This window comes from Bos indicus, chromosome 12 (genome assembly GCF_029378745.1).
Source record: "Bos indicus isolate NIAB-ARS_2022 breed Sahiwal x Tharparkar chromosome 12, NIAB-ARS_B.indTharparkar_mat_pri_1.0, whole genome shotgun sequence".
NCBI lineage: Eukaryota > Metazoa > Chordata > Mammalia > Artiodactyla > Bovidae > Bos > Bos indicus.
This window is the reverse complement of record NC_091771.1, coordinates 36,419,088-36,432,022: the sequence shown is the minus strand read 5'-3', so window position 1 is coordinate 36,432,022 and position 12,935 is coordinate 36,419,088. Positions and strand designations below refer to the sequence as shown.

Here is a 12,935-nt window from a genome sequence, read left to right as displayed (position 1 = left end):
AGCCAAATCGAAGTTTGAACAATTAAAATTGAAAACCATATCCACTGTTCTTTTAGGATCAGATAGTTGTGACTTGACTGTGGCAAGTTCTTTCTTCAACTTCTCATTGATTTTCTGTTGTTGACCTTTTAAAGCTTGTGGACTTCTTGGGAATGGGCAGGAGTTTCTTTTGGGATAATGGGAATGTTGTAAAATGAAGTTATAATGATGGTTACACAACTCTAAATTTAGTAGAAATTATCGGATTTTATAGTATGTAAATTATTTCAGTGTTGCTGTTTTTAAAAATACTCATGGGACACCTGTACAACTTGAACTCTTTATATGTATGTGTTGCAGTACTGTCATGTGGTTTTAAAGTAGATCTAAAAAATTATGATTTAATGTAGCCTCTGTATTTTTAAACAGATGTAATCCTCAAGAAAGTGAAATGGAAAAGAATGGTCAAAAGAAATACAGTTGTAAAAAGGAATTTTCTTATGGTGGTACATACCTATCACTAGAAAAGAAAAAGGCTGACATTTCTGTCCTAACTAATGAAGCCCCACTGACTTCTTCACAATGGGAAAACAATGACATGCATTTGGCAGCTGACTTCCAGCCACAGAAAGAGGTTATTGCAGCAACACTCCCTAAAACCATTGCTGCTCTACCTCAGGTGGGATCTAGCCCTGATGTGATCATTGAAGAAATTATTGAAGAAGAAGAAAACCTGGAAAGTGAGTAAAAATACAAAAACAGGGAAACAATAAATCATGTCTGGAATTGGAAACAAAATTAATACCTGTTTGTCCCTGACCTTAACAAACATATGTCTATTATCTTACATCTCATTATGAGTAAAGCTGTTGATCCCATGCCACTCCTTTCACATTTTCCAAATTTAGGATAATTTTTAATTTTAGTGCAATAATACAGCTAAACTCTAATATTTGGTTTAGTGAGTGTATTTGACTTTTTAGCATTCCACATCATGAAGTCGTGAAGCTGCTTAGTTGTGTCCGACTCTTTGTGACCCCATGGACTGTAGCCCACCAGGCTCCTCCATCCATGGAATTTTCTAGGCAAGAGTACTGGAGTGGGTTGCCATTTCCTTCTCCAGGGGATCTTCCCAACTCAGGGATCAAACCCAGGTCTCCCGCATTGTGGGCAGACGCTTTACCATCTGAGCCACCAGGGAATCAGCGTTCCACATACAAACCTCTATAAAAGATGAAAATACTACAAGTAAATGGTGTTAGTAGAAGCAGTCTGATGACATTGTCCTTAAATTTAAGAACAGAATATCCTAAATTTTTGTCCTGAGATGTAATCCTTTATAAAAATGAACTATCATGAATATTGGGCTTTGCTGGTGGCTCCAATGGTGAAGCGGGAGACCCAGGTAACATATAGAAGCATCTATTTGGTAACGTTTAAATGTTATCATGATGGTTTGATTAGATTTCTAGTGTTGGTATTCTCACCATCAACGCCAGTGAGATACTGCTGGGTGTAGTTACACTGTCAGTTGTCTTTAGGGCCACTTTCAAGAATCAGCTTTGGTTTTCTCCTCCCTCCCCCCTGCCCCCACTCCCACTCTGTTCCATTGGTTGACTTCCCAAAATGATACCAAAAAAGAGACAAGCTGTTTTTTTCCGCTATATTATTATTATCATTGGTTATCTCAGTAAGTTAAGAAAACTAACAGGACTTTGCTGATACATAAGGGTCTCAACCAATCCAGTATTTTGCCAAATTCAAGTACAGCTTCTCAAGCAGTGTGTTAAGTATGCCGTTATCAACATAATAAAACTAACACAGTTGCCTTTATTTCCTATTTTGATGAAGCATGCTTCACAGATTATTTTGCTAAGACACCTAGATACCCAACAAAGCCTCTTCAGAAAAAGTCATCTGTTTCTTTTGGATCAAAAACAGGTACTTTAACAACTCTGAACTTGATGTAGCAGAGTTTGATGTATATAAAAAGTATTCTGTTATATATAAATTTATATAAAGTATAAAGTTATATAAGTAACTTACAGAGAGTGAAACAGTGAGTAAAATGAATTTTATTAATAACTAAAACTTTTCTTTTTTTTTTTTTTTTTGCTGTGCTGGCTTGTGATATCTTAGCTTTTCCACCAGGAGTTGAACCCAGGCCTATGGCAGTGGGAACCCTTAATTCCTAACCACTGGACTGCCAAAGAAATTCCCAAAACTTCTTTTTTAATGTTAAAAATCCTGTCTGTTATTGGCAAAAACATTTCTGAAATTTATAACACTTCCCTCAGCTGTCTCCCCAGTAACACATACTTATTGCTTTACCTCATCCTCAGTATGGGTGTTATTCTTCATGATCTGTATTGGATAGGTAAAATGACCTATTTGTTCAGTTTTTTATCTTGTATCTATACTTCAGTTCCTCCTAGTCACTTTTACTAGATTTATTAGAGCATCTGCATTGTTTAAAAATTAAATATATTAAATACCCTGTGACCCTTTTCCCCTAATCTACTCCCATTCCATTTAGTCTATTCCTCCTTTCTAGAGCTTCTTTATGCATATTTGAACAAATACACATATATTATGTTTCTGACTCTTAGCTTTTGTTTTTGTACATAAAACATAGCTTGCCATACACACTGCTGTGTTCTTTCCCTTCCTTTCTCTGTTTTCTTTCTATTTTTCTTTTTCTGTTTTTGGCCATGCCATGCAACACATGGGATCTTAGTTCCCTGACAAGGGATAAAACCTGTGCCCCTGGCAATGGAAGCATGGAGTCTTAACCACTGGACTGTCAGGAAAGTCCCCTAATTCCTTCCTCAACATTATACTCTGGAGATCTTTTCATATCAGTAAAAACACTTGGCTTAATTACTACTGTATGAAAAAAGTTTCTGTCTTTTTTATTCTACCCCACCCTTACTTCCACCAAAACATACACATCTCCCTCTAAATGCTGCTCACTATGTTGGTTTTCCAAGACATTTTTTCATACTTCTCTGGCCTGATAAGATCTAGGAGTCAAAGCAGCCATGAGCTAATTATTGGTTCCTTCAGTTTAGTGTAGTTTATACAGGATTTTTGTAGCAATACTAGAAACATCATTGTCATTGGGGTTCTGAAGCTCTAATTATGTTTATGAATAAATTCTGAAGTTTTGACGTAATGCCGTAGGTTATAGTATGTATTCTGTCTGGTACCTAACTAACTTAGGTACCTACGTGAACTTCAATTCCACTTATTTAACATATTTTGCAAATGTTTACAGTTCAGGTTGCTAAAGAAATCATTGTGAAAGTGGAATTTATTTGTCCGTTGGGTTACTATTTGGGATTTGGGTTACTCTTTTATGAGGCTTAAGTATTCTAGAGTTTGCAGTGCTACGGGACACATTCTTTTAGAAGATACTGCATTCAATTTTTGTGAATTCTTTCCTAACTTTTGGTTTATTAATGTGGTTTGAAAATTCTCATCCAGGTTCTCCAGAGCTGGTTTTTGTAAGCCATGTAATACATCCTTGCCACTTCTACATTCGGAAGTATTCACAAATAAAAGATGCAACAGTGTTGGAAAGGAAGGTGAATCAGTTTTGCAATAAGAATTTACACCTTGATCCTTCAGATGTTTTGGAGCTAGGTAATGAAGTATTATTTCAAGTTAAAATATAAAGCTTAGTTAAATACTTGGCAACTCATGTAGACTTTTTATAATACAGATTTGAGCAAGCATAAAGCTTTTGGAATTATTTAACATAAGCTAAATTTTATTTAGGTAAATGAGCTAAATATTAATTTTTTTGCTCAGAGATATCATAGTAGTAATACTATTATGGTATACAGTATACATAATTCAAATGTTTTTAATACATATCATTTGCCAAGTTTAATTGGAGTCATAGTAATTTGGAACTTGCTGTCTTTTTTTCATATTCTTTTCCATTATGGTTTATCACCACATATTGAATATAATTGCCTGTGTTCCCGCTAGGACCTTTTTGTTTATCCATTCTGTACGTGATAGTTTGTATCTGCTAACCTCAAACTCCTACTTCATCCCTCTCCCAGCCCCCCTCTTCCTTGGTAGTCACAAATCTGTTTTCTAGGTCTGTGAATCTGTTTCTGTTTCACTAGAGTTCATTTATATCATATTTTAGATTCCACATATAAGTTATATATATCATGAGGTATTTATCTTTGTCTGACTTACTTCACTTTAGCATGATAATCTAATCTGACCATGTTGCTGCAAATAGCATCATTTTGATCTTTTTATGGCTGAGTAGTGTTCCATTGTATATATGTACCACATCTTTATCCATTCATCTGTTGATGGACATAAAATTGACTGTTGAGTGAAATATACACAAAAACTCCATTATGGAGTATGGTGAGATTTTTTAAATTATAAAGTCCATAATGGGTTAAATAATTTGTCCCCTTGTCTCTAGAGAAAAGTATTTCTCTAAGTGTTTCTTGTAGTATGCATATCATCCCTTGCTATCCTCATGTGGATGTTGAAGATGTCATTGAACATCTAAATGAGATAGATGCAGGGCAGTGCATCTTATTTCCTAGTGCCATACAGAAGGTAGCTGGTAAATTTAATCAATGCATCTTAATTCTGTGTATAATTTGCCATAAATTAGGCTTTCATTGGTAGCTCAGCTGGTAAAGAATCTGCCTGCAATGCACGAGACCCTGGTTTGATTCCTGGGTCGGGAAGATCTCTTGGAGAAGGGATAGGCTAACCACTCCAGTATTCATGGGCTTCCCTGGTGGCTCAGATGGTAAAGAATCCGCCTGCAATGCGGGAGACCTGGGTTTGATCCCTGGGTTGGGAAGATCCCCTGGAGGAGGGCATGGCAGCCTAATCCAGTATTCTTGCCTAGAGAATCCCCATGGGCAGAGGAGCCTGGCGGGCTACAGTCCATGGAGTCACAAAGAGTCAGACATGACTGAGTGACTAAGTACATACAGTACAGGCTTTCATTACAAATATCTTCTTTAATGTTGAGTAAATATGATTATACTCTAATGAAGCTGTGATTTGATTTATTAGTAGAGCATTTTCTCATTCTATTAATATCATTCAATGCCTGTATATAACTGATATCAAAAAGTACTATATTATCTATTCAGCTTTATATTTGTTGCTGCTGTTGTTTAGTCGCTAAGTCATGTCTGACTCTTTGAGGCCTGATGGACTATAGCCTCAAGGCTCCTCTGTCCAGGCAAGAATACTGCAGTTAGTTGCCATTTTCTTCTCTTAGGGGATCTTCCTGACCGAGGGATCGAACCTGCATCTCTTGGATTGGCAGGTGGATTCTTTACCATTGAGCCATCAGAGAAGCCCCAACTTTATATTGGTAGTTCTTTAAACGTGTTGCTAACTCTCAGCTGATCTTTGTAGCTTATCAGAATATCAGAAGATTAGAATCATCATATACTTCTGATAAAATGAATAATAATTTTTAAAGTTAACAGTTTTTAAATTTGAATGTCTAAGGAGGGAAGTATAGTGGTAAACTTATATATAGTTAAATTTTTAATGACTGCAAATAATTCTCTAAATTTAATATATATATAAAAGAGCTCAGTTTAGTTTCAGAAAATATTCTAAGAAAGTCAAAATATCATTCTTTAAGTTGTCACGGATAATTATTTCAAGGTAGATATACATAGTTTATATACTCATTATCTTTTGAGAAATTAGTGTTAAGGGAAGAAATGTAATACAGTGCTTTAGCTGAGTATCCTCTTGTTCCCTTTTTCTGTCTGAGCTTTTCATTATAAAGAACAGCAAAAGGCTTCAATAGGCTTTTATCTCATCCATTTCAACAAAGAATAGTTCAATAGAATATAGTTTAAGAATATTGGTTATATAATGTATCAACATAAGAGGAAGGTTGATGAAAGTCTCAAGGCCAAATACAAGTTTTGGTAGAACTTGAAAGGTTATCCTGTGTGCCCTTGAGCTATCCTGTTCTTATTAGCAAATGGAGAGGGGATTTTGCAGCCTCTCTCTATAGGGTAAATGAACAAATCTTACCAAATTCATCTCTGATGTTAGCTCAGTTGTTAAGAGAATGGGCTCCAAGATTGCATGGGTTCTCTTCCTCCCTCTTGTAAGTAGCCATGCGGCTTGGGCTGGATTTGCAGCCTCTCTTTGCCTGGTGTCCTTACCTATGGGCTGGAAGCAGCATATCTGTGGGGTTGTTGTGGGGAGAAGGTAAATTCAGACACAAACTACTGAGAACATTGCTGAGCTGATAGTAAAAGTAAAAATTCAGGCTTCATTCTAACTTGATTTTTTTTCTAGTTATTAATTTGTAATTCATCTGATCCTTCCATAAGGTCTTCTTCTGCTGTTCAATCCTTGGTTCACTTTCCCCTTTTCTGAACTCCATTGTGTATTAATTTCTTAATTTTTGCCTTTCACGCTCTGCCTTTCTTGGTTTCCTAACTTTTACTCCCCTTTAACCAAGAGAAGGTCATTGCATCTTCCTTTATGCTACCTAAGTATTTTATAGATTTCAGTACGTCTGTATCTGTACATGTGTGTGTGTGTACATGTACAAGGATGATCTTTACTGTTATAAGTACAGTGATTGATAGTCATTTACTTGCATGTCTCCTCTCCTTTCTTTTTTTTTTTTTAAGAAAAAATTAGATTTCTTGTTATTCTTTTTTTTTTCTTCTGTTTTTTACAAACCCTTGTGTCGAGGGCTGACTTTGAATAGATTACAGCAAGGGAACTGCTCTGCTTCGTTGGAAACCCCGTCCCAGAAGCAGGTCATCTACGAATGGTTTAGTACCAGGTTCCCCACGAATGTGCCATGCAAGACAGTCGAGGGAGTGGCCGCCTTTCCAGCCAGACCCCATGTCCCAGGACGAAGGGTTCTCCACACTGAAACCCAGTCCCGACAGTCCTGACGTGCGGTGGGGTGTGCCACACCATGCCCTAAGGGATTTGGGCTCCTCTCCTTTCTTGAGCAGGACAGTCTTACTCATCTTTATTATAGTTCATAAAACACAGGTCCTCAATAAAGGACTGCTGGCTTGATACTCTGTATTTTCACCTTCCTGTCTAGTTCACAAGATTCTGTATAACAGAAATTGCCAAAATATACTACCTTTGATCCCTCTCATAGCACTGACTCAGTAGTATATCACCAGTTAATAAGTGAATTAAGACTTTTTTGTGATAGAATCTAATGTACTTGTTTGTAAATTAGAGGTAATTAGATATTTTCTTTGTAGACATTGATAATCATTTGTCTCCATTATGTAGGTGCAAGAATATTTATCAACAGTATTGAAAATGGAATGTGGTGTCGAGGAACTATTACTGAATTAATTCCAATGGGAAGTGAAAGTATTAGAAAACTTTGTAGTCCAACCAAATTCTCAGTCCGTGAAGTTGCACTAATACAAATATTCATGGTAGATTTTGGAAATTCTGAAGTGCTCATTGTTGCAGGGTATGTTATAAGTATTATATATTCCTTGCCTGCTTAGAAACACTTGTGATGGGGTAATACTAAAGAATAAAGAAAATTAGGAAGAGGTAGAAATAAGTTATCCTTCTTCACTTCCAAGTCATATACTTTTTATTTTGCTTTGAAATTTGTCTTACTCATTACTAAATTAGCAAAGTATTATACTTTATCAGTGCTACTAGATGGGGAGCTTAGAAAAAGAACTTTTTGATGTTTCAAACTTAAATAATCTTCTACATTGCTTCAAAGCAGAGAATGAAGCACAAAAATTTTCTTTCTTTTAAATGTTCGTTAGTTGCCAGATGAGTAAAAATTTCAATCATATTTATTTAATCTCATTATTCATATTAAAGTGGCATAGTGTCTAGCTCATTCTAGGTGTTCAGAAATGTTTCCATTAGTCTTACAGCAAAATAAAGCAAATTGAAGAGGTTCTTGTAGTAAGGACCGGTATTAACTCTTGCATGGTCATTTTATTAAATGGTCATAACTTTATAAACAAATATATTGCTGTTTGGGTGTGTCATTATGCCTTTATATATATGAAAGATAATCCAGATAAAGGCTGTTGAGATTTATTCTGTAGGTAAAAATAGTGTCTGTGGTTTTAAAAGATAGGTTGAATCTATATTATGAGATAGTATGAATCAGAATATAACTTTCTAGAAGATTTAACTTAAAAAGAGAATGTGTAGAATTCTAAGGTATTCTAAATGCATACCTTTTGTGGGCTAAGACAAGCTTGGGCTTGAAGCATTATTTTCATTAACTATTGCTTGAATTCTTCCCAGAGTTGGTGACTCTCATGTGAGATCAGAGCACATTGCTAAGCAGCATATCATACTAAATGACTTATGTCTGGTTCTGAGAAAGTCTGAGCCATATATTGAAGAACTGCTGAAAGATGTCCAGCCACTAGCACATCCATGTTCATTGAAAGACATTGTTCCACAGAATTCAGTAAGTGAGACTTAAATTATTTCTTGTTTGGGGGCCAAATAGTCCAATTTTAACTATGCTTTAGGGTTCAGATTACTGAATGTAGGTTCATGGCACCAGTTCACTTGTTAAATACCTTTTGCATAATAAACTATTGGTGCAAGTGAAAAAGGAATTGAACTTCCATTTCTACAATCAGAATTGATCTTAATGGGAGATTATACTTAATATGTGTATATGAACTTAATGATGGGTGAATATCTGAGTAAACCACTAAATTTTAGAGTCAAATAAATATGGAGAGAAAAAAATTTGACATGGTATGGCATATGTTTCTATACATTTCTTCTCTATTTTCATGACTCTTTGCTCACTACTTATTAACTATATTGCATTCTGCTTTTGTATTATTTATGAATATTTGTTCCCCAGAAAGATTTGAAACTCCTAGAAGACAGAAATTGTGTGTAAGAATACATGTTAAGCAGTTGTATTATTAGAAAGTCTGAAAACAGGAGTCTGTGCCTTTGTTCATCTTTGTATTCCAGCACTTAGCATATCACCTAGCACACAGTAGGCATTCAACAAATATTTGAAAGAATGAATAAAGAAATAAAAGGAAACATATAAAAATATTAGCACTGATGTTTTCCTCAAAATTATTTTGATTTTATCCTATGAAGGATAAAACTTTTTTTTTTTGCACTTATCTATTCTGAGTAGGTTTTACTTTTTTATGTTCATAAAATCTTTAGAAAATTTTTTATTTTTAAGGAATATGTGGTTTTGACCCGTGAAATGTATGCGTACTTAAAGATTCAAAGATCAGTGAGCACAATTTTTTTTTAATTTTTTTCAATGGGTGAGTATTTTTCCTTATTATTTAAGTAGCATGTGCCTCGTATATTGCTAGTAATGGGAACTAAGCATCTGATGATGATTATAAATATCTAATGTATTACATGGCTTCCATTATACTTTTAGAATTACCTTTTGTATCTCATCGTTTAAGGGGAAATTTTGTATGTCAATACTTCTTTTATCTTTAAATTTTTATTTATTATTTTCATATTAATATTCACAAGTAAAACTAAGTCCTGAAGTGCAACAGCTTATGGTCACCTTGAGACCACGTTAATAAAATCCAAGTATGATCTGTACATTGTACATACATAAAGACTCCTCCTTGGGTTTGTGAGCCCAGTTGTTTCTATCTTCTTCTATCTATGGTTGGTTCAGTGCCTTTGCTCAAATTTACTGTTAGAAAGATAAATCTACAATATTGTACCATTTAGAGTTAATTATAATTACTGAACACATTGAAATTTTACTTTTTCCATAGAGTGAAGGCTGGGGAGAAGAAGCTAAAATAGAATTTTTGAAAATGGTAAATAAGAAGGCTGTTTTAATGAAAGTTTTTAAAGAAGAAGATGGTGTGCTTATTGTAGATCTGCAAAAACCACCAACAAATAAAATAAGCAGTGATATGCCTGTGTCTCTTAGAGATGCATTAGTTTTTATGGAACTAGCAAGGTAGGTAACTTATTAAAACATAAATATCTTCAAGGTTATAGCTATAGATCAGAATAGCAGATTTTACCTTTAAAAAAACATGGGCTCTAAAGTGAACTATAACATACTCTTAAGAGGGAGCACCCAGTCCTAAGCACTAGACTATCAGGGAGCACACCGTAACATATTCTGAGAATTTAAAGGTATCTCTGTCAGAGTTTTCCAAGTACAGTTGTGTGAAAATTGGATTCAGATCATTTGATTTAAGGAAATAGGGATATTAAGGTAGCTCAAAATAGAAGTTACTGGTAAGATAGTGAACTTTTTTTTTAGACTCTAGCTAACCTTACAAGTAGCTAGTGTTTAACAGTTCCTTATTTAAATTTTCTAAGCTTTGGAGTAAGATCATAATCACTACTGTATATTAATATATGAATCTCGAGTAGATACTTATATTTCTTTTCTTTCTTGTCTGTGATGAACAAAGAGATAAAAGTAACCACAGAGATAATGGAAGATACTTTCTGTCCTGAGCAATAACAGTCTGGAAGTGACCCAAGTAGATTGCATTCTGTAAAACTTAAGTAGGCTATTGTAGCTGGAAGGGGCCAAAGAAAACCCTCAGCTGGCCTTCCTTGAGTGCTGCCATAGACCATGAGTATCACGTCAACCAAAAGAGTAGAAACTTTGAGTACTAAATGTAGGCCCAACTCAAAAATGCTCCAACACAAACTTAAAGATTAATTATTGAGTTTTGAGACTTGACCTCTTATTTATGCTTATTTGATAATTAAAGATAATGCCACAAAATATTATAAATTAGAAGAGAAAGGTTGGGAAAATATTCTTGGTAGATAAATCAGTATATGTGCAGGTCTTTTCTTCAGATCAATTCACTGAGAGAAGAGAGATCTTAGGAGAATGGCTCTTGCTTATGCTTTTAATTGTGCTTTTAATTAGGTTTAGATCTCAAACACCAAGAAGTCATTCTGGAAAAAATACGACCTTACACTATCCTCCACCTATTTTGCCTAAAGAAATGACAGATGTTTCAGTTATGGTTTGTCATATAAATAGTCCTTCTGATTTCTATCTTCAGTTGGTAAGTATATAATGGTCCTTTGAGACAACGTATTTTTTCAAATACTAAGTAAAATGTATAATGGAAATGAGTGCCCAGTATGCATTCTAGAGCAAACAAACTGCTGTCAGCCTTCTATAAATTTTAAGTTTCTTGGTAGCTGCAACTTTAAACAAGAAACTCACGTGATTCATAGTAAATTGAAGGAAATCGTCATCCTGCAAGTTAGTGAAAATAGGAAGGGGAAGGAAAATGAAGGATCCCTAATGTATAAATATTTCTTGCTACCTTCTGAAATCTAGAAAGCAGGAGAGCATATAGAACTGGCAGATCAAAATAAAATAACACCCATTTCTGATAATGTATGAGGATTTATTTATTGCTAGGTAATATTCTGAATTTGAACATTAAAATAGATTCCAGTTAAAGGCATTCCATTGTCTATTTGGATATATGATTGATGGGTTTGTTTTAGATAGCTACCAGCATTAAGGTTTGTCATTATTGATCTCTTTGTGTCCATGTTCTATATGAATTAATGCATTGTAAGGGCCATAATGTTTTGTGTGAATTAACTCATTAATCTTTACATCAGTCTTATGAGGAGGATACTATTACATTCATTTTAAGAAGTGGAAATTCTAACCAAAGGCCTGAAGCAACTTGCAGAGGTCATATGGCTACAAAAGAGTAGAGCCAGGACTGAGCCGGACTCACTCAAAGCCTGTCACCTGATCATAGGCATGTGTATATATTTCTGGGCTCTCTGTTCTGTTCCATTGATCCATATGTCTGATTTTTTACCAATACCATACAACTTTGATTACTGTTGAGTTAAATTCAGTCGCTCAGTCATATCCGACTCTTTGTGACCCCATGGACTGCAGCATGCCAGGCCTCCCTGTCCATCACCAACTCCCAGAATTTACCGAAACTCATGTCCATTGAGTCAGTGATACTGTCCAACCATCTCATCCTTTGTCGTCCCCTTCTCCTCCTGCCTTCAATCTTTCCCAGCATCAGGGTCTTTTCAGATAAGTCAGCTCTTCGTATCAGGTGGCCAAAGTATTGGAGTTTCAGCTTCAGCATCAGTCCTTCCATTAATTACTGGAGCTTTGTAGTATTATTTGAAATCTGGATGAGTTATGCCTCTTTCTTTTTTTTTCCTCAGGATTACTTTGGCAGTTCTCGGTATTTTAAGGTTCTATGTAAATTTTTGGATTATTGTTGTAGTTGTATGAAAACTGTCATGAGTAATTTGATTGTGATTGCATTCAATCTATAGATTGTTTTGGGTAGTGTTGCCTTTTAAACAATATTTTTCCAATCCAAGAGCATGGTATTATCTTTCCATTTCTTTGAGTCCTCTTTAATTTCCTTTATTAATATTTTATAGTTCTCAGCATATTAAGTCTTTCTCTTCCTTGGTCAAGTTTCTTGATAGCTGTATTTTTTTTGGTGCAACTTTAAAAGGTATTGTGTTTTTACATTCCCTTTCTGATATTTTCATGGTTAGTGTAAAGAAATGAAACTGATTTCTGGGTGTTAATCTTGTGTCCTACTGCTTTGCTGAGTTCATTTATTTTTGAACAGTTTTTTGTGTGTGTGTGGTGTCCTTAGGGTCTTCTATAGGATCACGTTATTTGCATATAGTGACAATTTTAACTCTTCCCTTCCAAGTTGGGTACCTTTTGTTTCTCATCTGATTGCTGAGTGGCACAGTTTTATTTACTGTGGCTTTGTAGCAGGTTTTGAAATGATAATGTGTGAGCTGTCCAACTTTGTTCTTTTTCAAGGTTGTTTTTGAACTTTGGGGTCCCTTGAGATCTCATGTGACTTTTAGGATGAGTTTTTCTCTTTTTAAAAATTTTACTTATTTTTTTAATGGCTGTAGTGGACCTTCACTTCTGTGTGTGA

At 35.0% G+C, this 12,935-nt stretch overlaps 1 protein-coding gene across 5 annotated transcripts in view; it reads left to right on the top strand.

Moving 5' to 3' along the window:
- Positions 1-12,935, top strand: part of RNF17 (ring finger protein 17) — a 110,608-nt gene that overhangs the window by 32,279 nt on the left and 65,394 nt on the right. For all 5 annotated transcript variants that reach the window (XM_019971872.2, XM_070800321.1, XM_070800320.1 and 2 more), the window contains exons 10-16: positions 409-719; positions 1,831-1,920; positions 3,466-3,624; positions 7,279-7,468; positions 8,278-8,446; positions 9,768-9,958; positions 10,898-11,039. In XM_019971872.2, coding sequence (XP_019827431.2) covers positions 409-719; positions 1,831-1,920; positions 3,466-3,624; positions 7,279-7,468; positions 8,278-8,446; positions 9,768-9,958; positions 10,898-11,039 — 1,252 coding nt within the window. The remainder of the gene's footprint in view (positions 1-408; positions 720-1,830; positions 1,921-3,465; positions 3,625-7,278; positions 7,469-8,277; positions 8,447-9,767; positions 9,959-10,897; positions 11,040-12,935) is intronic.